We start from the raw sequence: 26,177 nt of genomic DNA, 5'->3' as shown, positions 1-26,177 counted from the left end.
CCCCTGTCCCAGGACCTCCTATGGGACCCCCCCCACCCATGGGACCCCCCACTCATGGGACCCCCCCTGTCCCAGGACCCCCTATGGGACCCCCCACCCATGCGACACCCCCATTCTGGGACCCTCCACCCATGGGACACCCCCCTGTCCCAGGACCCACTATGGGACCCCCCACCCATGGGACCCCCCACTTTTGGGACCCCCCACCCATGGGACACCCCCCTGTCCCAGGACCCCCTATGGGACCCCCAACCCATGGGACTCCCCCCTTCTGGGACCCCCCACCCATGGGACCCCCCTGTCCCAGGACCCCGTATGGGACCCCCCACCCATGGGACCCCCCAGCTCACCCAGAACCCCCCTGAACACGACCCCCCCCCAGGGGGGGATTCCCCCCCAGGGATGGGTGCTGGGGGGCAATGGGGGATATTGGGGTGAAACGGGGGGATTTGGGGTGTAATGGGGTCCCCAGGGTCCTGTGGGGACAGATCGGGGGGTCCCCAGGGTCCTTGTAGGGTCCCCAGGGGACCCGGGGCCACCTCCACGCTGTCCCCAGGGTGACAACGGTGACAGATCGAGTGTCCCCAGGGTGTCATGGGGACAGATCAGGGGGTCCTGGGGGTGCCTTGGGGGCAGGTCAGGGTGTCCCCAAGGTCCTGTGGGGACAGACTGGGGGGTCCCCAAGGTCCTGTGGGGTCCCCAAGGTGCTTTTGGGGACATATTAGGGTGTCCCAAATGTGTCATGGGGGCAGACTGGGGTGTCCCCAAGGTCCTGTGGGGTCCCCAAGGTGCCATGGGGACAGGTCGGGGTGCCCCCAGGGTTCTCCAGGGGACCCGGTGCCACCTCCGCATTGTCCCCAGGGTGACGATGGGGACAGATCGAGTGTCCCCAATGCGTCATTTGGACAGATCAGGGTGTCCCCAGGGTCCTGTGGGGTCCCCAAGGTGCCATGGGGACAGGTCGGGGTGTCCCCAGGGTCCTGTGGGGTCCCCAAGGTGCCATGGGGACAGGTCAGGGTGTCCTCAGCGTCCTGTGGGGTCCCCAAGGTGCCATGGGGACAGATCAGGGTGTCCCCAGGGTCCCGTGGCGACAGATCAAAGGTCCCTGGGGTGCCGTGGTGTCCCCAGGGTGCTGTTGGGGACATACCGGGGCGGTCCGAGGGTGCCATGGGGACAGATCCAGGGGACCCAGCGCCACCTCCGCGTTGTCCCCAGGGTGACCATGGTGACCCCGGCCGTGCTGCGGTTGGACACGGACGAGCGGGTGGTGCTGGAGGCCCCGGGGTTGGCGGCGGCCACCGAGGCCACCGTGCTGGTCCAGGACTTCCCCAGCAAGCGCCAGGTTCTCTACCAGGTCCGGGTCCCCATCAGCCCCGCCCAGGGCATGTTGGCCACCACCACGGTCAAGGTACGTCTGTCACCTCCCCACGTGTCCATCCCATGTGTCACGTCCCCGCGTGTCACCTCCCCTGCGTGTCACCTCCCCACGTGTCCGTCCTGCGCGTCACGTCCCCGCATGTCACGTCCCCGCGTGTCCATCCCATGTGTCACCTCCCCGTGGTGTCACCTCCCCGTGGTGTCACCACTCCACGTGTCCATCCCATGTGTCACCTCCCCGTGGTGTCACCACCCCACGTGTCCATCCCATGTGTCATGTCCCCGCGTGTCACCTCGCCATGGTGTCACCACCCCACGTGTCCATCCCATGTGTCACCTCCCCACAGTGTCACCACCCCGCGTGTCATGTCCCCACATGTCCATCCCATGTGTCACCTCCCTGCGTGTCCATCCCATGTGTCACCTCCCCACGTGTCCATCCCATGTCTCACCTCCCCGCAGTGTCACCTCCCTGCGTGTCCATCCCACATCTCACCTCCCCGCAGTGTCACCTCCCTGTGTGTCCATCCCATGCGTCACCTCCCCACGTGTCCATCCCACGTCTCACCTCCCCGCAGTGTCACCACCCCGCGTGTCCATCCCACGTCTCACCTCCCCGCAGTGTCACCACCCCGCGTGTCCATCCCATGTGTCACCTCCCCGCAGTGTCACCACCCTGCGTGTCACCACCGCGCATGTCCATCCCATGTGTCACCTCCCCACGTGTCACCACCCTGTGTGTCCACCTCATGGTGTCACCTCCCCATGGTGTCACCACCTCATGTCGCACCTCCCCGTGTGTCACCTCCCCCACATGTCACCTCCCCGCGTGTCCATCCCGTGTGTCACCGCCCCATGTGTCACCACCCCGCGTGTCCATCCCACGTGTCACCACCCCGCGTGTCCATCCCACGTGTCACCACCCCACGTGTCCATTCCATGTGTCACCTCCCCACGGTGTCACCTCCCCATGTGTCCATCCCATGTATCGCCTCCCCCCCGGTGTCACCTCCCCCCGGTGTCACCTCCCCCCGGTGTCACCACCCTGCTGGTCACCGACCCCTCCTGACCCAACCAGGGTGACCTGGAGGGACAAACTGACGGGAAGGGGTGGGGAAGCTCCATGGGGGTGGTGGCATCTGGGGGGGGTGGTGACCATGGGGTGGACCCCCTGTCAGCGTGGGGGCCTTGGGGACACCGGTGCCAGGTCTTTGGACATGGTCACCACGGGGTCTTTGGGGACAGTGGTGCCAAGTCCTTGGAGATGGTCACCATGGGGTCCCTGGGGATGGTGGCTCTGAGGTCTTTGGGGACAGTGACCATGGGGTCCTTGGGGATGGTGACCCCAGGTTCTTGGGGATGGTGACCATGGGTCCCTGGGGACAATGACCCCAGGTCCTTGGGGATGGTGACCATGGGGTCCTTGGGGATGGTGGCTCTGAGGTCCTTGGGTATAGTGACCCCAAGTCTTTGGAGATGGTCACCCCAGGTCCTTGGGGATGGTCACCATGGGGTCCCTGGGGATGGTGGCTCTGAGGTCTTTGGGGACAGTGACCATGGGGTCCTTGGGGATGGTGACCTGGGGTTCTTGGGGACAGTGACCCCAAGTCTTTGGAGATGGTCACCACAGGGTCCTTGGGGACAGTGGTGCCAGGTCCTTGGAGACAGTGACTCTGGGGTCCTTGGGGATGGTCACCATGGGGTCCTTGGGGACAGTAGCACCAGATCCTTGGGGATGGTGACCATAGGGTCCTTGGGAACGGTCACCCCAGGTCTTTGGGGACAGTGACCCCAAGTCCTTGGAGATGGTCACCCCAGTTCCTTGGAGACAGTGGTGCCAGGTCCTTGGGGACAGTGACTTTGGGGTCCTTGAGGATGGTGGCTCTCAGGTCCTTGGGGACAGTCACCCCATGTCCTTGGGGACGGTCACCGCCGGGTCCTTGGCGATGGTGACCTTGGGGACCGTCACCCAACACCCTCATCCAGCTGCCACCCCCTATCCCCACGTGGTCCCTGTGGGGTGGGTGCCATCGGTGTCCCCTGTCCCCACAGGTGTCAGCCAAGGTGCTGCCGCCGGGCCAGGGGAAGCGCTTCGTGTCGGTGACGGCGCGGGTGGCCCAGGTGACGCTGGAGAAGGTGCTGCTGGTGTCACTGCAGAGCGGCTACATCTTCGTGCAGACGGACAAGCCCATCTACACCCCCAGCTCCACCGGTGGGTCCCTTCTATGGCATCTTGGGGTCTTCTTGGTGGCATCTTGGGGTCTTGGTGGCACCTTGGGGTGCCAGGTCCCCTCCATGGTATCTTGGGGTCTTCTTGGTGGCATCTTTGGGTCCTAGGTCACCTCCAGGGCACCTTGGGGTCTTGGTGGCACCTTGGGGTCTTGGTGGCACCTTTGGGGTCTTAGGTCCCCTCCATGGCACCTTGAGATCTTGGTGACATCTTGGGGTCTTGAGTCCCTTATATGGCATCTTGGGGTCTTCTTGGTGACATCTTGAGGTCTTCTTGGTGGCATCTTTGGGTCCTGGGTTCTCTCCATGGTATATTGGGATCTTCTTGGTGGCATCTTGGGTTGTTGGGTCCCCTCCAGGGCACCTCGAGGTCTTGGTGGCATCATGGGTCCCCTCCATGGTATCTTGTCATCTTCTTGGTGGCACCTTGGGGTGTTGGGTCCCCTCCATGGCATCTTGGGCTCTTGGTGGCACCCTGAGGACTTCTTGGTGGCATCTTGGGGTCTTGGGTCCCCTCCATGACACCTCGACATCCTGGCATGACCTTGGGTTGCTGGGGATCAGCCCCCATTTGGGGACGTCCCCCCGGGCCCCAGCCCCCATTTGTGGGTGTCCCCACCCTGTTCCTTCTCACCGTGTCCCCGTGTCCCCTCCCAGTCTTCTGCCGCCTCTTCGCCCTGGGCCACCTCATGGAACCAGCGCCCAAGACGGTGGTCGTGGAGTTCAAGGTGGGTTCCCGCTGGGGACGCGGGGACACGGGGACCCCGGTGCCACTGTCCCCAACCGCTCCTTGTCCCCCCAGACCCCCGACAATGTCATCGTCAAACAAGTGTCCGTGTCCTCGCCCATGAAAACCGGCATCTTCTCGCTCAACCACTACCTGCCCGAGGTCATCAGGTGGGCATCACCTCCCCGGGGGACCCGGGGACATCGGTGGCCAAAACTTTGTCCCCTCACCTTGTCCCCTTGGCCTTCCCCAGCTTGGGGACGTGGACGATTATGGCCAAATTTGAAGATTCACCAGAACAGGTCTTCTCCACGCAATTCGAAGTCAAGGAGTATGGTAAGGTCCCCGGACGCCTGGGTCCCTTGGTCTCTCCTGGACGTCTGGGTCCCTTGGGTCTCTCCCGGACGCCTGGGTCCATCGGGTGCCCATCCCCTGCAGTGCTGCCGAGCTTCGAGGTGCTCCTGGAGCCCGAGGAGAAGTTCCTGTACATCGACCGGCAGGAGGATTTCCGGGTGACCGTCACCGCCAGGTGGGATGGGGACACCAAAATGCTCCAGTTTTGGGGTCAAAATCCCACCTGGGGGACAGTGCGGGGTGACATTGATCCTGCGGGAAGTCCCCAGGGGTGCAGGTGGCACCGGTGGGAGGTGACAGGGTGAGGGTGGTGGGGACAAGCGGATGGAGGTGACAGGGGATGAGGGGACACAGGGTGATGTCCCCAGAGGTGACACAGGGGGACACGGGCATGTGGAGTGACAGGGACACTGATGAGGACATGGGGCAATGGGGTGACAGGGTGACATGACGAGGATGTGGGGACACGCGGTGACAGTGCTGCGATGGGGCCGCGGTGACGGTGACAGGGACGCGATGGGGACGTGGTGGCAGTGATGGGGATGCGGTGACAGTGACGGAGCTGTGATGGGGATGCGGTGACAGTGATGGGGACGTGATGGGGACACGATGACAGTGATGGGGATGCGGTGACAGTGATGGGGACACAGTGATAGTGACGGGGCCGTGATGGGGACACGGTGACAGTGGCTCGTCCCCAGGTACCTGTATGGGAAGTCCGTGCAGGGCTCGGCGTTCGTCCTCTTCGGCGTCATGGTGGACGACGAGAAGAAGAGCATCCCCCAGTCCCTGCAGCGCATCCAGGTGACACCGGCAGTATCCTTGTCCCGTGTCCCAATCCCATGTCCCCGTCCCCATTTCATGTCCCTATCTTGTGTCCCCATCCCATGTCCCTGTCCCCATCCCATGTCCTTATTCCCGTCCCCGTCCAACGTCCCTGTCCAACATCCCCGTCCAACGTCCCCGTCCCCATCCCTATTCTGTTCCCCTGTCCCTGTTCCCCTGTCCCCATCCCGTGTCCCTGTCCCCATCCTCTGTTGAGCTCTGTCTTTTGCTGTCACCCCCGTTTCTCCCCCTGTCCCCATCCCAGTCCCCGTGGCTGTCCCCTGTCCCCAACCTGGTCCCCATGGTTGTCTCCTGTCCCCATGGCTGTCCTCTGTCACCACCCCAGTCCCCGTGGTTGTCCTCTGTCCCCGCCCTAGTTCCCGTGATTGTCCCCTGTCCCCATCCATGGTTGTCCCCTGTCCCCATCCATGGTTGTCCCCTGTCCCCGTTGTTGTCTCCTGTCCCACCGACTCTGTCCCGCAGGTGACCGACAGGGACGGGGAGGCCGTGCTGTCCATGGCCGCTCTGCGGCAGCGATTCGCCAACCCCCAGGAGCTGGTGGGACATTCGCTCTACGTGTCCGTCACCGTCCTCACCGACTCAGGTGTGCGGGGCACACGGGGGACACGGGGGGACAGGGACGGTAGGGACACGCGAGGCCACCAGCTCTGTATGTGTCACAGCCCTCAGCAATTTGGGTGGGTGGGGGACACTTGGGGACGTGTGGGGATGTAGGGGGATGGGGACAGCAGTGACATGTGGGTTGGGGACACATGGGTTGGGGACACCAAAGGATGGAGAGACAAGGGGTTGGGGACACAAGGGTTGGGGACATCAAAGGATGGAGAGACAAGAGGTTGGGGACACAGGGGTTGGGAACACCAAAGGTTGGAGAGACAAGGGGTTGGGGACACCAAAGGATGGAGAGACAAGGGGTTGGGGACACAGGGGTTGGGGACACCAAAGGATGGAGAGACAAGGGGTTGGGGACACAGGGGTTGGCGACACCGAAGGATGGAGAGACAAGGGGTTGGGGACACAGGGGTAGGCGACACCGAAGGATGGAGAGACAAGGGGTTGGGGACAGTGAGGATGAAGAGCAGTGGGGTTTGGGGACAGTGAGGATGGGGACACCTGGGGCCACCCAGGTCCCCGGTGGGGACCGTGGGTGACACGTCCATCCCCGTGGCCACCACAGGCAGTGACATGGTGGAGACGCAGCGCAGTGGCATCCGCATCGTGACGTCCCCCTACACCATCCACTTCACCCACACCCCCAAGTACTTCAAGCCGGGGATGCCCTTTGACCTGACGGTAACGACACCTGGGGACAGCACTGGGGACAGTTGGCCCAGGATCCTCGTGTGTCACCAGCGTTGTGGTGGGGACAGGACAAACCTGGGGGGGTTGTGGGTGGAGGAGACATGGGGACCAGAGTTTGTCCCCGTGTCCTGTCGCTGTGTCACCTGCGGAACGTGGTCTGTCCCTGCGTCACCTGGATGGCACCAGGTGACGTGTCCCTCGTCCCGTGTCCCCGTGCCAGGTCTACGTCACCAACCCCGATGGGTCCCCGGCTCCGCGTGTCACCGTCAAGGCTGACGGCTTCCAGGGGATCGTCTCCACTCAACGTGACGGCACGGCCAAGCTGGTCCTCAACATGCCAGCCAACAAGGACACTGTCCCCATCACCGTGAGTGACAATCGGCACCGGGGTGGCCAAGGTGGGGACAGGGGCGACCTGGGGGTTGAGGTTGCTGAGATAACCAAGGTGGCGGAGATGTCCGGGTGACCGAGGACCATGGCCAACACGGTCATCATTGACCAAGGGCCAGGACAGCAGCATCGGGGGACCAGGGTGGCCTTGACATCGATGGTGGCCAAGGGACAGGGCCACCCTGGTCACTGTTGACCAAAGACCAGGGTGGCCAAGGTCAGGGGGATAGGAGTGACCAAGGGTGGCCAAGGGCCAGGAGGGCAAATGTCAGGAGGACAAGGGTGGTTGAGTTGACTGGAGTGACCAAGTTGTCCAGGGAAGCAGAGATCATGGGGTTGACCAAGGAGGTCATGGGGTTGACCAAGGAGTTGATGACCCTTGACCAAGGAGATGACCAGGTTGACCCAAGACTTGATCAGATTTACCAAAGAGATGATGACTGTTGACCAAAGAGATGATCAGGTTGACCAAGGAAGTGATCAGGTTGACCAAGGAGTTGATGATCATGGACCAAGGGAGACAACCAGGTTGACCAAGATGATCAGGTTGACCAAGGAGCTGATGATCAGGTTGACCAAAGAGATGATGACGATTGACCAGGGCCCAGGCCAGCAGGGAACACCAGCACAACAAAGACCTCTACAGCGGCCCAGACCTCCAGGTTGACCCCCACCCAGGTCCACGCCTCTCCCCATTGACCCGATGTCACCGTGTCCCCCGTGTCGCAGGTGCGGACGGACCAGGCGGGGCTGCCGGCCGGACGCCAGGCCTCGCGGCAGATGACGGCAGAAGCGTACCGCAGCCAGGGCTCCTCCGGCAACTTCCTCCACCTGGCCGTGGGGGCCACCGAGGTGAAACCTGGGGACAACCTCGTCGTCAACTTCCACCTCAAGAGTAACAGCAACGCCGTCCGCGACGCCGTGCGGTTCTTCACCTACCTGGTGAGGGCGCGCAGGCTGACCGACCGTTCCTCGTCTTAATCACAGAATCCCAGAACGTCAGGGAGGGGAAGGGAGCTCGGCAGCTCATCCAGCCCGATCCCCGATGAGGTTACACAGAACCAGGCGGGTTGGAATGATCCAGAGGAGGAGACTCCACAGCCTCCCTGGGCAGCCTGGGCCGGGCTCTGGCACCCTCGCCGGGAAGAAGTTTCTTCCCATCTTGAAGCGGAACCTCCTGTGTTCCAGTTTGCACCCGTTGCCCCTTGTCCTGTCGCTGTTGTCACCAACGGCTCCATCCTCCTGACGCTCCCCCTTTCCATATTGACAACCATTAATGTCACCCCTCAGTCTCCTCTTCTCCAGCTCAGAGCCCCAGCTCCTCAGCCGTTCCCACACGGGAGCTGCTCCACTCCCTCCAGCATCTTCGTGGCTGCGCTGGGCTCTCCCAACAGTTCCCTGTCCTTGGACTGAGGGGCCAGAACTGGACACAATATTCCAGACGCGGCCTCAAGTCTTGGGGACTTCGGTGACCGTGTGGCCACCAACCGCGTCCTCTCCTCGCCCGCCCGCAGGTCATGAGCAAGGGCCGCATCGTGCGCGTGGGGCGGCAGGCGCACGAGGCCGGGCAGAGCCTGGTCACCATGTCGCTGCCGGTGACGCCCGAGCTCATCCCCTCCTTCCGCATCGTGGCCTATTACTACGTGATGCCCGATGAGATCGTGGCCGACTCCGTCTGGGTGGACGTCAAGGACACGTGCATGGGCAGCGTGAGTGTGGCCCCGCTGGCCCAGGGGGCAGGGGGGACCTCGAGGGGCGTTGGCTGGACCTTGGAGGTGGCTTGGGTGACCCTTGAGGTGGCCCTTGGGGGGCTTGGGTGGTCCTTGAGGGGCTTGGGTGGTCCTTAAAGAGTTTGGGGGACACTTGAGGTGGCCCTTGGGTGACCCTTGAGGGGCTTGGGTGACCCTTGAGGGGTTTGGGTGACCCTTGAGGTGGTCCTTGAGGGACTTGGGTGGTCCTTAAAGGGTTTGGGTGACCCTTGAGGTGGTCCTTGGGGGGCTTGGGTGGTCCTTGAGGGGCTTGGGTGGTCCTTAAAGAGTTTGGGTGACCCTTGAGGTGGTCCTTGGGGGGCTTGGGTGGTCCTTGAAGGGCTTGGGTGGTCCTTAAAGAGTTTGGGGGACACTTGAGGTGGTCCTTGGGTGACCCTTGAGGGGTTTGGGTGACCCTTGAGGTGTTCCTTGGGTGACCCTTGAGGGGTTTGGGTGACCCTTGAGGTGGTCCTTGAGGGACTTGGGTGGTCCTTAAAGGGTTTGGCTGACCCTTGAGGTGGTCCTTGGGGGGCTTGGGTGGTCCTTGAGGGGCTTGGGTGGTCCTTGAAGGGCTTGGGTGGTCCTTAAAGAGTTTGGCGGACACTTGAGGTGGCCCTTGGGTGACCCTTGAGGGGCTTGGGTGACTCTTGAGGGGCTTGGGTGACCCTTGAGGTGGTCCTTGAGGGACTTGGGTGGTCCTTAAAGGGTTTGGGTGACCCTTGAGGTGGTCCTTGGGGGGCTTGGGTGGTCCTTGAGGGGCTCGGGTGGTCCTTAAAGAGTTTGGGTGACCCTTGAGGTGGTCCTTGGGGGGCTTGGGTGGTCCTTGAGGGGCTTGGGTGGTCCTTGAAGGGCTTGGGTGGTCCTTAAAGAGTTTGGGGGACACTTGAGGTGGCCCTTGGGTGACCCTTGAGGGGCTTGGGTGAACATTGAGGGGTTTGGGTGACCCTTGAGGTGGTCCTTGAGGGACTTGGGTGGTCCTTAAAGGGTTTGTGTGACCCTTGAGGTGGCCCTTGGGTGACCCTTGAAGGGCTTGGGTCACCCTTGAGGGGTCTGGGTGACTCTTGAAGGGCTCGAGTGACCTTTGAGGTGTTTGGGTGACCCTTGAGGTGGCCCTTGAGGGGTTTGGGTGACCATCGGAAGGGTTTGGGTGACCCTTGAGGTGACCCTTGAAGGCTTTGGGTGGCCCATGTATGGGACTGGGTGTCACTTGGGTGGTTTGGATAGTCCATGAGGGACTTGGGCACCTCACGGGGTGGCCTTGGGCGGCCCATTGATGGTCTAGATGTTCCACCATGAGGAACATCAGCCACCCCGGAGGCCCCCACCACCCCCTGGGGCACCTCCTGGAGATGCGGTGAAGGTTCTTTTGGGGCGTCCCATGGACGTCACCCAACCCCACCCCACGTCCCCAACCTGATGTCACCTCACGTTCCCACCAGCTGGTGGTGAAGGGCGCGTCGGAGGCCGACAACCGCGTCCACGAGCCGGGGACGCCGATGCGGCTGCGCATCGAGGGCGACCACAAGGCCCACGTGGGGCTGGTGGCCGTGGACAAGGGCGTCTTCGTCCTCAACAAGAAGCACAAGATCACCCAGGCCAAGGTGGGTGAGCGCGTCCCCACTGGCCCCGCTGTCCCCGTTTGTCCCGGTGGCCGTCACCGTTGTCCCCAACTTGGCCACAGGTGTGGGACACGGTGGAGAAGAGCGACATCGGCTGCACCGCGGGCAGCGGGAGGGACAACGTGGGTGTCTTCGCGGACGCCGGGCTCAGCGTCGTCACCAGCGGGAAGGTCACCACGCCGCAGCGAGCGGGTAGGGGACGCGCTGGGGACAACCTGGGGTGGCACCTTGGGGATGTGGCACTTCAAGGATGGGGTTCAAAGATGGGTAGGGGACATGTTGGGGACAACGTGGGGTGGCATTTCAGGGATGTGGCACTTCAAGGATGGGGCTCAAGGACATGCAGGGGACATGTTGGGGACAACCTGGGGTGGCACCTTGGAGGTGACACCTTGGGGATGTGGCACTTCAAGGATGGAGCTCAAGGATGGGTAGGGGACATGTTGGGGACAACCTGGGGTGGCATCTCAAGGATGACACTTTGGGGATGTGGCCCTTCACGAATGGGGAGTGTGACACTTCAGGGATCGGTAGGGGACATCCTGGGGACAATCTGGGATGGCACCTTGGAGAGGGGGCAGGTGACACCTTGGGGATGTGGCACTTCAAGGGTTGGGGAATGTGACACCTGAAGGTGTCCCCTGAGCTTTGGGATGTGACAATTGATGCCCTGGGGAGGTGACACTTGGGTTCAGGGTCACAGCCTGATGTCACAGGGTGGTGACACCTCTGTCCCCTCCCTCCCCAGAGATCCAGTGTCCCCAGCCCGCCAAGCGCAAGCGCCGCTCCCTGCAGCTCATGGAGTACAAGGGCACCAAGGGTAGGTGACACTGGAGTGTCCCTTGTCCCCAAGAACACCGGGATGGCCTTTGTGGCACCGGAGTGTCCCTTGTCCCCAAGAACACCGGGATGGCCTGTGCCCCTGGGCGCACCAGGGTGTCCCATGCTCTTGAGGGACATCAGAGCGTCCCAGGTCCCCGAGGATGCCAAAGTGTCCCAGGTCCCTGAGGGACACCAGATTGTCCCATGTCCTAATCCACACTGGTGTCCCAAGCCCTTGAGGGACACCACGGTGTCCCACGTCCCTGGCGACACCACAGCATCCCATGTCCCAAAGGCCACCAGATTGTCCCAAAGGCCACCAGAGTGTCCCATGTCCCTGAGGGACACCAGATCATTCCATATCCCCATCAATACCAGTGTCCCATGTCCCAAAGGCCACCAGAGTGTCCCATGTTCCTGGTGACACCACAGATTCCATACCCCAAAGGCCACCAGAGTGCCCCATGTCCTTTAGAGACATCAAAGTGTCCCATGTCCCTGGTGACACCACAGCATCCCACGTCCCAGAGGCAACCAGATTGTCCCAAAGGCCACCAGAGTGTCCCAGGTCCCCGGTGACACCACAGCGCCCCAAACCCCAAAGGCCACCAGATTGTCCCACGTCCCTGAGGGACACCAGATCGTTCCATATCCCCATCAATACCGGTGTCGCATGTCCCAAAGGCCACCAGAGTGTCCCAGGTCCCCAGTGACACCACAGCGCCCCACACCTCAAAGGCCACCAGCGTGTCCCATGTCCCCGGGGCCGCCGGGTGCCAGTCGGGTCCCTCGGTCCCGTCAGCGGCCGAGTACACGGACAAGGCACAGCGCAAGTGCTGTGAGGACGGGATGAAGGACAACCCCATGGGACACAGCTGCGAGCACCGGGCCACCTACATCCAGGATGGGGACACCTGCGTCCAGGCCTTCCTGACCTGCTGCAACTACATCAAGGGCATCCGCGAGCAGAAGCAGCGCGAGCTCCACCTCCAGCTGGCACGAAGCAAGTCCTGGGTCATGGGGGGTGGGAGAAGGTTGGGAGAGGGTTGGGTGAACCTTGAGGGAAGGTTGGGTGAAGATCAAGAGAACCTCAAGCGTTGGTTGGGGGAAGGTTGGGAGATGGTTGGGGGAAGGTTGAGTGAACCTTGGGTGAAGGTTGGGTGAAGGTCAAGAGAACCTCAAGCAATGGCTGGGAGAAGGTTGGGTGATGGTTGGGTGAACCTTGGGGGAAGGTTGGGTGAAGGTCAAGAGAACCTCAAGCAATGGCTGGGAGAAGGTTGGGTGATGGTTGGGTGAACCTTGGGGGAAGGTTGGGTGAAGGTCAAGAGAACCTCAAGCAATGGCTGGGAGAAGGTTGGGTGATGGTTGGGTGAACCTTGGGGGAAGGCTGGGTGAAGGTCAAGAGAACCTCAAGCAATGGTTGGGAGAAGGTTGGGTGATGGTTGGGTGAACCTTGGGGGAAGGTTGGGTGAAGGTCAAGAGAACCTCAAGCGATGGTTAGGTGAAGGTTGAGTGAACCTTGAGTGAAGGTCAAGAGAGCCTCAAGCAATGGTTGGGAGAAGGTTGGGTGAACCTTGGGTGAAGGTCAAGAGAACCTCAAACAATGGTTGGAGGAAGGTTGGGAGATGGTCGGGGAAAGGTTGGGAGTTGGTTGGGTGAACTGTGGGGGAAGTTTGGGTGAAGGTCAAGAGAACCTCAAGTGTTGCTTGGCTGAGTTTTGGGCAAGGCTTGGGTGAGGTTGGGTGATGCCCACACGCTGCTCGGGCGGCGCTCGGATGATGCTGGGGGTGCTACCGGCTCCGCCCAGGGGTTGGTCTCCTGAGGCCACGGTCGAGGGGGATGGTGCCGCCCCCAGGCGAGGTGGACGATGGATTCCTGGATGACGACGACATCCCCTCGCGGAGCCTCTTCCCAGAGAGCTGGTTGTGGCAGGAGGAGACGCTGACGGAGCCACCCAATGATCTGGGGTGAGCGTGCGACCCCGTCCCACCACCCCCTGGCTCAACCTGGGGATCGGCACCTCCCCCCTGGCCAGCTCTGGAGGCTGGAGACCAGTTATGAACTCCCCAAGTCCATCAAGGGCCACCTTGGACCTCCTGGGCCAACCTGGGGACCAGCTGTGACACCTCGGTCCAGCTCAGTTGCCACCTACACCCCCCTGGTCCACCTTGGGGACCAACTGTGACACCCTGGTCCAGCTGAGGGACCATCTACAACCCCCTGGTCCACCTTGGGGACCAGCTGTGACCCACCTACTCCAGTGTGGTGGCTGGTGACACCTCCCAAACTTGGCTTGGGGTCGGTCGTGACCTCCTTGGTCCTTCCCATCTCCACCAGCATCTCAGGGAAGACTCTGCCCATCTACCTGAAGGACTCCATCACCACCTGGGAGGTCCTGGCCGTCAGCCTCTCCCCAACCAAGGGTATGTGTTGGAGGGGGAAGGTGTCCCCTGGGGATTGGAGGAGTTCCCCAGACCTTGGGGGTGATTCCTTGGGACTCGAGGGATCTCCTAAACCTTGGAGGACTCCATGGGACTTGAGGGATCTCCTAAACCTTGGAGGACTCCATGGGACTTGAGGGATCTCCTAAACCTTGGAGGACTCCATGGGACTTGAGGGATCTCCTAAACCTTGGAGGACTCCATGGGACTTGAGGGATCTCCTAAACCTTGGGAGGTTCCATGGGACTTGAGGGATCATCTTGGGGACATCCCTGGGATGCGAGGAGCCCCTAAACCTGAGCCCCATGTCCCCATGGGCCACCCGGCAGGGCTGTGTGTGGCCGACCCATATGAGATCACGGTGATGAAGGAGTTCTTCATCGACCTGCGCCTGCCCTACTCCGTGGTGAGGAACGAGCAGGTGGAGATCCGCGCCGTCCTCTACAACTACTGGACCCACGAGATCACGGTTGGTAGGAGACCCCTCAAACCCAGGTATCTGGGGGGGCTTCGGTGGCCACCTGGACCCCATGGCCAACTCCATGTCCATCAGGTGCGCGTGGAGCTGGTCCACAACCCGGCCATCTGCAGCGCGTCCACCTCCAAGACACGCTACCAGCAGATCCTCAAGCTGAAGCCACAGTCGTCCTGGGCCGTCCCCTTCGTCATCGTTCCCTTGCAGCTGGGACAACATGACGTGGAGGTCAAGGCCGCCGTCCGGGGTAGCTTCATGGCCGACGGCGTCAAGAAGAAGCTCAAAGTTGTGGTGAGTGGATGTTGCCGCTCACGGTGTCTCCACCATGTGGTGCCACCTCCATCGCTGAGGTGTCCCCAGCGTGGTGGCCCTGTGACATCCGCGTCTGCGGTTCCATCCTGGTGTTGGTGTCTAAGGATCCTCCATCCAGGATGGTCAAGTGTGGTCTCCTGGGGTTCTCCCAGTTTGGCCCGTGACCTGGGGATGCTGGTTTGTCCTGGGACACCTTTCCTGGACAACCCCTAGAGAAGTCTTGGTGGTGGCAAGTTGGGGTCTTAATGGCATCCTGGGCTATCGGGTCCCCTCCATGGCACCTTGAGGTCTTCTTGGTGGCATCTCGGGGTCTTAGGTCCCCTCCACGACACCGTGGAGTCTTGGTGGTGTCTTGAGTTCTTGGTGGCATCTTGGGGTGGGACAACTTTCCTGGACAACCCTGAGGGAGGTTGGAAAGGGGAGGAACCCACAACCAACCCAATCTGGAGCGTTGGACTCTCCCCTCTGCAGCCTGAAGGGATAAGGTTGGAGAAGACGGTGAAGATCATTGAGTTGGACCCGAAGACAAAGGGAATCAGTGAGTGGCCCCGGGTGGTCTTGGGGATGTCCCTGTCCCATGGACATGCCCCAGCCCCATGGGAATGTCCCCCTGAGGGATTTTGGGCATCTCGGGGGACAAAGGAAGTCCCACTGTGGGCCTAGGACTTCTTGAGGGACGATGGATGTGCCACCAAGGGTGGGACTGGGACACCTTGGGGACAAGGGACATTTTGCTATGGAGATGAGGCATCTCAGGGAATCAGGGATGTCCTTCTGTGGGTCTGGGACATCTCTGGGGACAAGGGACATCCTTGGGGACAAGGAACATCCTGCTATGGAACTGGGGCACCTCAAGGAATGAGGGACATCCTGCTGTGGGTCTGGGGCACCCCTGGGGACAAGGGACATCTCATTATGGAGATGGGGCATCTCAAGGGAGAAGGGACACTGTGGTCCAGCTCTGGAACATCTCGAGGGACAAGGGACATCCTGCCGTAGGGCCGAGTCACCTCAGGGTGGTGGGGACGTGAAGGTTTTGGGGTCACCCGTGTCCACTCTGACCTCCCTGCCCTACAGATGGTGTCCAGGAAGAGCGGGTGAGGGCAGCCAACCTCTCCGACATCGTCCCCAACACCGAGTCGGAGACCAAAGTCAGCATCCAAGGTGGGACCACGGGAGGGGACACCCGCGGGGACGAGCCGGGAGGAGACAGGACGCTCCCACCTTGACGTGTCTTCTCCCGGTCCAGGTAACCCCGTGTCCATCCTGGTGGAGAAAGCCATCGACGGGGACAAGCTGAAGCACCTCATCGTGACGCCGGCGGGCTGCGGCGAGCAGAACATGATCGGGATGACGCCCACGGTCATCGCCACCCACTACCTGGACAGCACCCTGCAGTGGGAGAGCTTCGGCGTCGACCGGCGCGCCGAGGCCGTCAACTTGATCAAAAAGGGTGGGGGCATCTCCCGTAGGGTGATGGCATCTCCCGTAGGGTGGAGTTATCATCTCCCATAGGGTGGAGTCATACCCTGAATGGGTGGGGGCATCATCTCCCAAAGGGTGGAGGCATCATCTCCCAAAGGGTGGAGGCATCATCTCCCAAAGGGTGGGAGCACCCCTGATTTCCTCTCTTGGGGTGCAAAACGTCACCGTCATCCACGGTGCTGAAGAAACCTGCACCTTGGGAGAAGACACAGGTTGGATGCCACCAGTCTGGGGATTTCTAGAGCTACTGGTTTGCACTGGAACGTGCTCCAGAGCGCATTGGTGGCCTTGAAGCTCCCTCAGCTCCTTGTGTTGGCCAACGGCTGGAGGACATTTGTGGCTTGAAGCTGCCCTTGGGTGCTCCTTGTGTTGGCCAATGGCTGAAGGACCTTTATGGCCTGACGCCACCCTTGGGTGCCCCTCGCATTGGCCAACCCGCATCTCCTCCCCAGGTTACACCCAACAACTCGCTTTCCGCAAGCCCGACAACTCCTACGCCGCCTTCAAGGACCGGCCATCGAGCACCTGGTGAGGGTCCTGTTGCCACCACCACCACATGGGTCCGGGTGACGGGGTCGAACATGCCACCGAGGTCCCCCTTGTCCCCCAGGTTGACGGCCTACGTGGCCAAAGTCTTTGCCTTGGCCATCACGCTGGTGGACATCGAGCCCGAGGTGGTTTGCGGGGCCGTGAAGTGGCTCATCCTGGAGAAGCAGAAGCCCGATGGCATCTTCCAAGAAGACGCCCCCGTCATCCACAAGGAGATGGTGGTACGGGGCGGGTGGTCCCAACGCCGGTGGCCAAAGAGATCCCTCAAGTCCCACGGAATCCTCCCAAGGTTCAGGAGATCCCTCAAGTCCCATGGAGCCTCCAAAGGTTCAGGAGATCCCTCAAGTCCCATGGACCTTCCCAAGGTTCAGGAGATCCCTCAAGTCCCATGGAGTCCTCCAAGGTTCAGGAGATCCCTCAAGTCCCATGGAGTCCTCCCAAGGTTTAGGAGATGCTGACTGAGCTGTGGGGACAGGATGATGTCGGGTGACAGGGACGAGCGTCGGGTGGCCCAAGGTCGCCATCCTCAGGTGGTTTCCACCCGTGTTGTCCCCCAGGGCGGGTACCATGGCGCCGAACCCGAGGTGTCCCTCACGGCCTTTGTCCTCATCGCGCTGCAGGAGTCCCGGGAGGTCTGCAAGGACCGCGTCAACGTGAGTGGCCCCGTCCCCAACCCCACACTGGGGACAACCGGCTCTTGTCGCGTAGGTCCAACCCTTCCCGAAGCCACCTGAGACCCCAAAATTGGCATTTTTCTCCCCAGAGCTTGGAGGGGAGCATCACCAAGGCAGCTGGGTACCTCACCAAGAGGTACCAATCACTGGCCCGACCCTACACGGTGGCCTTGACCTCCTATGCGCTGGCCCTGACCGGCCACCTCAAGAGCGAGAAGGTTCTCATGAAGTTCTCCAAAGGTGACATCTTGCCCCGGGGAGCACAGGGACAACACCGGGGTGCAGGGGACACGTAGTTATGGGTTATCTGGGGTGGGGACAACGTGTCCGCTGACCGGCCACCTCAAGAGCAAGAAGGTTCTCATGAAGTTCTCCAAAGGTGCTCTTTCACCCTGGGGAACATGGGGACAACACCGGGGTGCAGGGGACATGTAGTTATGGGTTATCTGGGGTGGGGACAACGTGTCCCCTGACCGGCCACCTCAAAAGCAAGAAGGTTCTCATGAAGTTCTCCAAAGGTGACATCTTGCCCCGGGGAGCACGGGGACAACACCGGGGCGCAGGGGACACGTAGTTACGGGTTATCTGGGGTGGGGATGATGTGTCCCCAGGGGGTGCTGAGCCACCGGTGTCCCCTCAGGGGGGAAGAGCTGGGAGGAACGTAACGCCCACACCTACAACATGGAGGGGACGTCCTATGCGCTGCTGGCCCTGCTGCAGATGGAGAAGGCGGAGCTGGCGGGGCCGGTGGCCCGGTGGTTGGCCCAGCAGAACTACTTCGGTGGTGGCTACGGGTCCACTCAGGTGGGCTACGACTCCGCCGGCACCCACGGGTGCTGCCGTGGGGCAGGTGGGGGTTGAGGGGTCACCTTGCGGCCCTGGGGACTCCAGGGATGGCGAGTGGCTCTTGGGGACATGTCTGGGACCTCAAGGGTGTTGAGGGATCCACCAGGGCTTGGGGTCCCCTTGGGGCCATCCAGGGGGCTTTGGGGACACTCTAGATGGTGTCCCCAAGTCCCGGTGGCACCAGATGTCCCCACAGGCCACCAAGCTGGTATTTCAAGGGTCACCTCGTTGTCACCCTGGGCCCACCCAGGGGTCTTTGGGGACACTCCAGATGGCGTCCCCAAGCCCTGGTGGCACCAGATGTCCCTTCAGGCCACCAAGCTGGTGTTCCAAGGGTCACCTTGTGGCCCTGGGGACATGTCTGGGACCTCAAAGGTGTTGAGGGACCTGTCAGGGCTTGGGGTCCCCTCAGGGCCACCCAGGGGGGCCTTGGGGACACTCTACGTGGTGTCCTCAAGTCCCAGTGTCCCCACAGACCACCACCTTGGTGTTCCAAGGGTCATCTTGCTGTCACTTGAGGTCACCCAAGGGGTCTTTGGGGATGCTCCAGGTGTTGTCCCCAAGTCCTGGTGACACCAGATGTCCCCACGGGCCACCATGCTGGTGTTCCAAGGGTCACCTTGTTGTCACTCATGCCCACCCAGGGGCCTTTGGGGACACTCTACGTGGTGTCCCCAAACCCCGGTGACACCAGATGTCCCCTCATCCTGGTGTTCCCATTGTCACCTTGGTGTCACTTGGGGCCACCCAGGGGTCTTTGGGGACACTCTAGATGGTGTCCCCAAGTCCTGGTGACCCCGCTGTCCCTTCAAGCCACCATGCTGGGGTTCCAATCGTCACCTCGTGGCCCCCAAGACTCAGGCCCACCCAGGGGTGTTTGGGGACACTCCAGGCGTTGTCCCCAAGCCCTGGTGACACCAAATGTCCCCGCAGGCCACCATGCTGGTGTTCCAGGCGCTGGCCCACTACCAACTGGCGTCCCCGCGGCAGCTGGAGCTCAACCTGGACGTGTCGGTGCTGCTGCCGCGTCGCGCCAGCGCCGTCACCTACCGCATCGAGAACCGCAACGCGCTGGTGGCGCGCTCCGCCGAGGTACCGGGCACCCGCGGCACCCGCGGCGCCGGCACCGGCACCGGCGGGACCCTGCTGTCCGCCGGTGCCCCTGTCCCCTCCGTGTCCTTCAGTGCCCCTGTCCCCTCTGCGTCTTTGTTGTCCCCTCCGTGTCCTTTAATGTCCCTGTCCCCTCCGTGTCCTTCAGTGTCCCTGTCCCCTCCATGTCCCTTATTGTCCCTGTCCCCTTTCTGTCTTTGTTGTCCCCTCCATGTCCTTTAATGTCCCTGTTCTCTCCGTGTCCTTCAGTGCTCCTGTCCCCTCTGTGTCTTTGTTGTCACCTCCAAGTCCTTTAATGTCCCTGTCCCCTCCGTGTCCTTTAATGTCCCTGTCCCCTCTGTGTCTTTGTTGTCCCCTCCATGTCCTTTAATGTCCCTGTTCTCTCCGTGTCCTTTAATGTCCCTGTCCCCTCCATGTCCTTTAATGTCCCTGTCCCCTTTGTGCCTTTGTTGTCACCTCCATGTCCTTTAATGTCCCTGTCCCCTCCGTGTCCTTCAGTGTCCCTGTCCCCTTTGTGTCTTTGTTGTCCCCTCCATGTCCTTTAATGTCCCTGTCCCCTCTGTGTCCTTGTTGTCCCCTCCGTGTCCTGGGATGTCCCCATCCCTCCGCAATGTCCCTGTCCCCACAGACCAAGCTGAACGAGGACTTCACGGTGAAAGCCGAGGGCACGGGCAAGGGGACGATGACAGTGGTGACCGTCTACAACGCCAAGGTCCCCGAGAAGGACAACAAGTGTGACAACTTCGACCTGCGGGTGCAGGTGGACGACGTCAAGATGGGTGAGTCCCCAATGTCCCCACGATGTCCCCTGTACCCCTCCCCGTGTCCTCTGTGTGTATCCCCCATGTCCCCTTCCATGTCCCCTTCAATGTCCCCTCATTGTCCCCGCACAGGCAAGGAAGAGGACGGCGTCATCCGCTCCGTCAAGATCACCATCTGCACCAGGTTGGGGACATTGGGGACACTGGAGATAAGGAGGGGAGCAGGGACACTGGGGACAGGGACATTGGGGATGGGGGTGGTGGGGACAAGAGGGGACAGGCGTGTGGCCTCAGCGCTGTCCCCACAGGCACCTGGACAACGTGGACGCCACCATGTCCATCCTGGACGTGTCCATGCTCACCGGCTTCTCGCCCGACCTGCAGGACCTGAAGAGGGTGAGCGTGGGGGACACGGGGACACGCGTGGGGACGTGGAGGCGGGGGACGCAGCGCCCTGCCCTTGTGTCCCACCGTGTCCTCATGTGTGTCACCGTGTCCCCGTGTTCCCCCGCGCCGCTGCGTCCCTGGCCCTGGCCACGTGTCCCCTGGCGTCACTGTCCCCGTGTCCTCCTGTGGTCTCGTATACCCTGTGTGTCCCCATGTCCCTGTGTCCCCACGTCCCTGTGTCCCCACGTCCGTCCCTGTGTCCCCATGTCCCTGCTGTGTCCCCACGTCCGTCCCGTGTCCCCACGTCCATCCCGTGTCCCCATGTCCCCGCTGTGTCTCCCTGTGTCCCCATGTCCCCACTTCCCCCTGTGTCCCCATGTCCCCCCGTGCCCCCTTGTCTCCATGTCCCCACATCCCCCCGTGTCCCCCTGTGCCCCCATGTCCCCGTGTCCCCACATCCCCCCGTGTCCCCATGTCCCTGTGTCCCCACATCCCCCTGTGTCCCCCTGTGCCCCCATGTCCCCATGTCCCCACATCCCCCCGTGTCCCCACATCCCCCTGTGCCCCCATGTCCCCATGTCCCCACATCCCCCCGTGTCCCCACATCCCCCCGTGTCCCCATGTCCCCGTGTCCCCACATCCCCCTGTGTCCCCCTGTGCCCCCATGTCCCCATGTCCCCACATCCCCCCGTGTCCCCACATCCCCCCGTGTCCCCACGTCCCTGTGTCCCCACATCCTCCTGTGTCTCCCTGTGCCCCCATGTCCCCATGTCCCCACATCCCCCCGTGTCCCCATGTCCCCGTGTCCCCACATCCTCCTGTGTCCCCCCGTGTCCTCGCGTCCCGCCGTGTCCCCACATCCCTGCACCCTGCCGTGGTCCCCACGTGTCCTGCGTGCCCGGTGTCACCGTGTCCCTGTCCCCAGCTCACGGAGGGGGTGGACAGGTACATCTCCAAGTTTGAGATCGACAAAGCGCTGTCGGATCGCAGCAACCTCGTCATCTACCTGGACAAGGTGGGGACACAGGGGACAATGGGGACGTGGGGATGGGGACAAGGATGGGACGGGGCTGTGGATGTGACAGGACAGGGATGGAGTTGGGGACGTGGACGGGACAAGATGGGGACAGGGATGGGGATGAAGCTGCGGACATGGGTGGGGACAGGACGGGGACAGCGATGGGGACACAGGTGCGGTTGGGGACATGGAGACTGGAACAGAGACAGAGATGGGAATGAAGTTGGGGACAGGGCTGGGGACACAGGTGGGGTTGGGGACAGGATGGGGACAGGAAAAGGCTCTCAGGGGTGGGGACAAGGCCAGGGGCGGCTCCACATCGTGGATGGGGACGTCGCGGTGACACGGCTGGGGACAGGGCCAGGCTGGGGGTTGTGGCGCTGACACCGTCCCCGTGTCCCCGTGTCCCCGTGTCCCCGTGTCCTCGCGGTGTCCCCAGATCTCGCACAAGGCCGAGGAGTGTTTCGCCTTCAAGGCCCATCAGCGGTTCCGCGTGGGCCTGATCCAGCCGGCGGCCGTCACCGTCTACAGCTACTACAAGATCGGTGTGTCCCCTCCTGTCACCCTCGGGTCCCCTCTGTCCTCCGCAAAGTCCCCTCCACGTCCCTTTGTCCCGTCCCTTTGTCCCCCCCGATCTTCTCCCTGTGTCCCCTCATGTCTCCTGTGTCCTCCACGTGTCTCCCAATCGTGTCCCCGCTCACCTCGTGTCCCCTCGTGTCCCCCGGTGTCCCCACAGATGACCGCTGCACCCGTTTCTACCACCCGGACAAGGCCGGGGGGCAACTGAGCAAGATCTGCTACGGGGACATCTGCCGCTGCGCCGAAGGTGACGCGGGGACACGGGGACAACGGCGTGACCGTGATGGGACACGTCGTGGCGGTGATGGGACAAGTCATTGACGTGACGGAACGCGTCACGGCGGCGACAGGACATGTCGTGGTGGTGGTGGGACCTCGTGGCCATGATGGGATAAGTCGTGGTCATGATGGGACATGGCGTTGACGGGATGGGACGTGGCATGGCTGTGGTGGGACGTGTCGTGGCCATGATGTGACACATCATGGTCGTGATGGGACCTCATGGCCATGATGGGACATGTCATGGTTGCAATGGGACATGTCATGGCCATGATAGGACCTCACGGCCATGACGGGACACATCATGGTTGCAATGGGACACAACATAGCCATGATAGGACCTCATGGCCATGATGGGACATGTCATGGTTGCAATGGGACATGTCATGGCCGTGATAGGACCTCACGGCCATGATGGGACATGTCATGGTTGCAATGGGACACGTCATGGCCACGATAGGACCTCACAGCCATGATGGGACATGTCATTGATATGATGGGACACGTCATGGTTGTGACGGGACACGTCATGGTTGCAATGGGACACAACATAGCCATGATAGGACCTCATGGCCATGATGGGACATGTCATGGTTGCAACGGGACATGTCATGGCCATGATAGGACCTCATGGCCATGGTGGGACATGTCATGGTTGCAATGGGACATGTCATGGCCATGATAGGACCTCACAGCCATGATGGGACATGTCATTGATATGATGGGACACGTCATGGTTGTGATGGGACATGTCATGGTTGCAATGGGACACAACATAGCCATGATAGGACCTCATGGCCACGATGGGACAAGTCATGGCCGTGATAGGACCTCATGGCCATGATGGGATGTATCATTGACATGATGGGACACATGAAGGTCACGATGGGACATATCACTGACGTGATGGAACATGTCATGCTCATGATGTGACACGTCATGACCGTGATGGAACGTGTCATGGTCATGATGAGACACGTCGTGGCCATGATAGGACATGTCATGGTTGCAATGGGACACATCATGGCCACGATGGGACGCACCATGGTTGTGATGGGACAAGTCATGGCCATGATGGAACGTGTCATTGACCTGATGGGACATGTCATGGCCATGATGGGATGTGTCATTGACATGATGGGACACTTGAAGGTCATGATGGGACGTATCAGTGACATGATGGAACACATCACGCTCATGATGGGACACGTCATGGCCGTGATGGACGTGTCATTGACATGAGGGGACAGGTCGCGATCGTGATGGGGCCACGTCCCTGCCGTGATGCGACGTGTCACTGCCACCCCAGACCGTGTCATGGCCGTGTCCCCACAGAAAACTGCTTCGTGCGGCGCAAGGAGGACGTCGCCATCACCGTCAACCAGCGCATCGAGCGCGCCTGCGAGGCCGGCGTCGACTACGGTGGGACATGGGGACACGGGGACAATGGGGCATGTGATGTCATGGAGGGACAATGGGGGACACGAAGGATATGGGTGGGGCCATAGAAGGACATGGGGGGGCAATGAGGACACGGGAGGCGATAGGGACATGGGGGGACAAGAGGGACAGGAGGGGACGTGGAGGGACACGAGGGGACGTGGAGGGACACGGGGCAGCGTTGTGGGTGCTGTGACGGGGTGAGGGTGACACTGTGATGTCCCCTCCCCAGTGTACAAGGTGAAGCTGGTGGCCACGGAGCAGTCACCGTCACACGACAACTACATCATGACCATCCTCTCCGTCATCAAGACGGGTACGACCGTGGTTTGGGGACAAGGACACTGCGGGGGTCACCTCAGGCCGGGGACAGCCAGGGAGGGGGGGTTGGTGGCACTAGGGTGGCGTGGGGACACCCAAGTGGGTTGGGGACACCCAATGGTGATGGGGACACCCATTGGGAAGGGCCACCAGGGCTGTTGGTGGCACTCATGGGTGTTGGGGACACCCAATGGTGATGGGGACACTCATTGGGAAGAGACAATAGGGGGGTTGGTGGCACTCAAGGGTGTTGGGGACACCCGTGAAGGCTGGTGTCACCCAGTTGGGGTGGGGACACCCACGGGTGCTGGGGAAAGCTGGAGGGGGCTGGTGTAACCCACGGCTGGTGACAACAGTCCCTGGGGACTGAGAGTCCCCATTGCGGGACGTGCCCGAGCGGGGGTCCCCATTGCGTTGGGGTGGAGGTGACGTGTCACCCGCGTGTCCCCTCGGGTGACAGGGACCGACGAGGACCCGGCCGGGAGCAACCGGACCTTCGTGAGCCACCGGCAGTGCCGGGACGCGCTGCAGCTGCAGCTCGGGAGGGAATACCTGGTGTGGGGCCTGGCCGCCGATATGTGGGTCACCAACGGCCGGTAGGGACATGGGGGACACGCCAGGGGACGTGGGGACACGAGGACGCTGGGGATGTGGGTGGATGGGATATGGGGACGTGGAAATACAGGGGCACGGGACACTGGGGACATGGGTTGATGGGACACGTGTGGGGACACAGGACATGGGACATTTGGGATGTGGGTGGATGGGATGTGGGGACATGGAAAGACAGGGACATGAGACATGGGGACATTGGGGACAGGGGTAGATAGGACATGGGGACTCGCCTGGGGACATGGGGACAGAAGGACATGGGATGTGAGACACTGGAGACGTGGGTAGATGGGACATAGGGACATGGAAAGACAGGGACATGAGACATGGGGACATTGGGGACAGGGGTAGATGGGATATGGGGACTCGCCTGGGGACATGGGGACACGTGTGGGGACATGGGGAAACAAGACATGAGACACTGGGGACATGGGTAGAGGGGACATGGGGACACAAGGACACGAGACATGGGACATTGGGGACATGGAAACACAGGGACATAAGACATGGGGACACTGGCAACATGGGTAGATGGGACATGGGGACACGTGTGAGGAAAGAAGACATGGGACATTGGGGACATGGGGACACAAGGACACAAGACAGGGGACATTGGGGACACGGAAACACAGGGACATAAGACACGGGACACTGGCAACATGGGTAGATGGGACATGGGGACATGTGGGGACACAGGGACACAGGGACGTGGGACACCGGGGAAGTGGGTAGATGGGACATGAGGGGGTGGCACACAGGGACACAAGCCACAGGACATCGGGGACACAGAAACACAGGGACACGAACCAGGGCACCCTGGGGCCATGGGCAGAGGGAACACGGGGTCCCAGAGCCACATGGGCACGGTGACAACGGTGACAAGGCCACCAACGCCACCCAAGCCCGTCCCCCCACCCCTGCATTCTCCGCTGTCTCACACGGGGTTGCGCTCCCGCCTCCTACCCGCATGTCCCCCCGTGTGTCTCCCATTCTAACCCGTGTCCCCTCCGTGTCCCCTCCGTGTCCCCCGTGTCCCCAGCTTCTCGTACCTGGTGGGGAAGGACACGTGGCTGGAGCTCTGGCCCTCGGAGGACACATGTCAGGAGCCGGACCTGATGTCCCTGTGCCAGGACCTGCTGGATTTCGCCGAGGCCATGACCATGTTCGGGTGCCCGTCCTGAGCCCCCCACCCATGGGTGCCCCGCACCCTCCCACCCCCCTTTTTGGGGGGGTTAAATAAAGGCCTTACTGACAGTGCGGCTCTGGGCTTGTATGGGGGGGATGTGGGGACACGGTTGGGGACGATGGGGTGGTGAGGCCTTCGCCGGTGTCATGGCGACTTTGTAGGGGACACCAGGGTGGTGGGGACACCATAGGGGGTGACGGCGTCATCGTAGTGGGTGGTGGGCTCTGTCGGGCTCTGTCGGGGTCTCTCTGGTTCTGTCGGGCTCTCTCAGGCTTTGTTGGGCTCTCT

At 61.8% G+C, this 26,177-nt stretch overlaps 1 protein-coding gene across 1 annotated transcript; it reads left to right on the top strand.

The window, feature by feature from the left end:
• The first annotated feature begins 1,222 nt into the window (after window positions 1-1,222).
• C3 (complement C3) lies at window positions 1,223-25,950 on the top strand. The gene is made up of 39 exons (XM_065654931.1): window positions 1,223-1,408; window positions 3,430-3,589; window positions 4,264-4,334; window positions 4,409-4,503; window positions 4,587-4,669; window positions 4,772-4,862; window positions 5,389-5,491; window positions 5,996-6,116; window positions 6,711-6,826; window positions 7,056-7,202; window positions 7,955-8,167; window positions 8,740-8,934; window positions 10,413-10,574; window positions 10,655-10,784; window positions 11,341-11,412; window positions 12,217-12,417; window positions 13,222-13,381; window positions 13,752-13,837; window positions 14,185-14,324; window positions 14,409-14,621; window positions 15,114-15,180; window positions 15,720-15,806; window positions 15,892-16,095; window positions 16,580-16,655; window positions 16,738-16,897; window positions 17,234-17,329; window positions 17,440-17,590; window positions 17,991-18,154; window positions 19,130-19,288; window positions 19,935-20,085; window positions 20,200-20,251; window positions 20,376-20,463; window positions 21,380-21,469; window positions 21,912-22,017; window positions 22,209-22,298; window positions 23,666-23,752; window positions 24,003-24,086; window positions 24,552-24,687; window positions 25,743-25,950. The coding sequence occupies exons 1-39, from the start codon at window positions 1,223-1,225 to the stop codon at window positions 25,882-25,884; spliced, it is 4,935 nt and encodes a 1,644-aa protein (XP_065511003.1). The 3' UTR covers window positions 25,885-25,950.
• The last annotated feature ends 227 nt before the right edge of the window (window positions 25,951-26,177 follow it).

This window comes from Caloenas nicobarica, chromosome 36, assembly GCF_036013445.1.
Source record: "Caloenas nicobarica isolate bCalNic1 chromosome 36, bCalNic1.hap1, whole genome shotgun sequence".
Taxonomy (NCBI): Eukaryota; Metazoa; Chordata; class Aves; order Columbiformes; family Columbidae; genus Caloenas; species Caloenas nicobarica.
This window is presented reverse-complemented; position numbering and strand designations above follow the sequence as displayed.

Bases quoted from the DNA above. Each gene is read 5' to 3' on its own strand.
- C3 (XM_065654931.1), top strand. From the start codon at position 1,223: ATGGTGACCCCGGCCGTGCTGCGGTTGGACACGGACGAGCGGGTGGTG. The intron at 4,670-4,771 runs GTAAGGTCCCCG...CATCCCCTGCAG, and splicing joins ATTCGAAGTCAAGGAGTATG to TGCTGCCGAGCTTCGAGGTG. The intron at 15,807-15,891 runs GTGGGACCACGG...CTCCCGGTCCAG, and splicing joins GACCAAAGTCAGCATCCAAG to GTAACCCCGTGTCCATCCTG.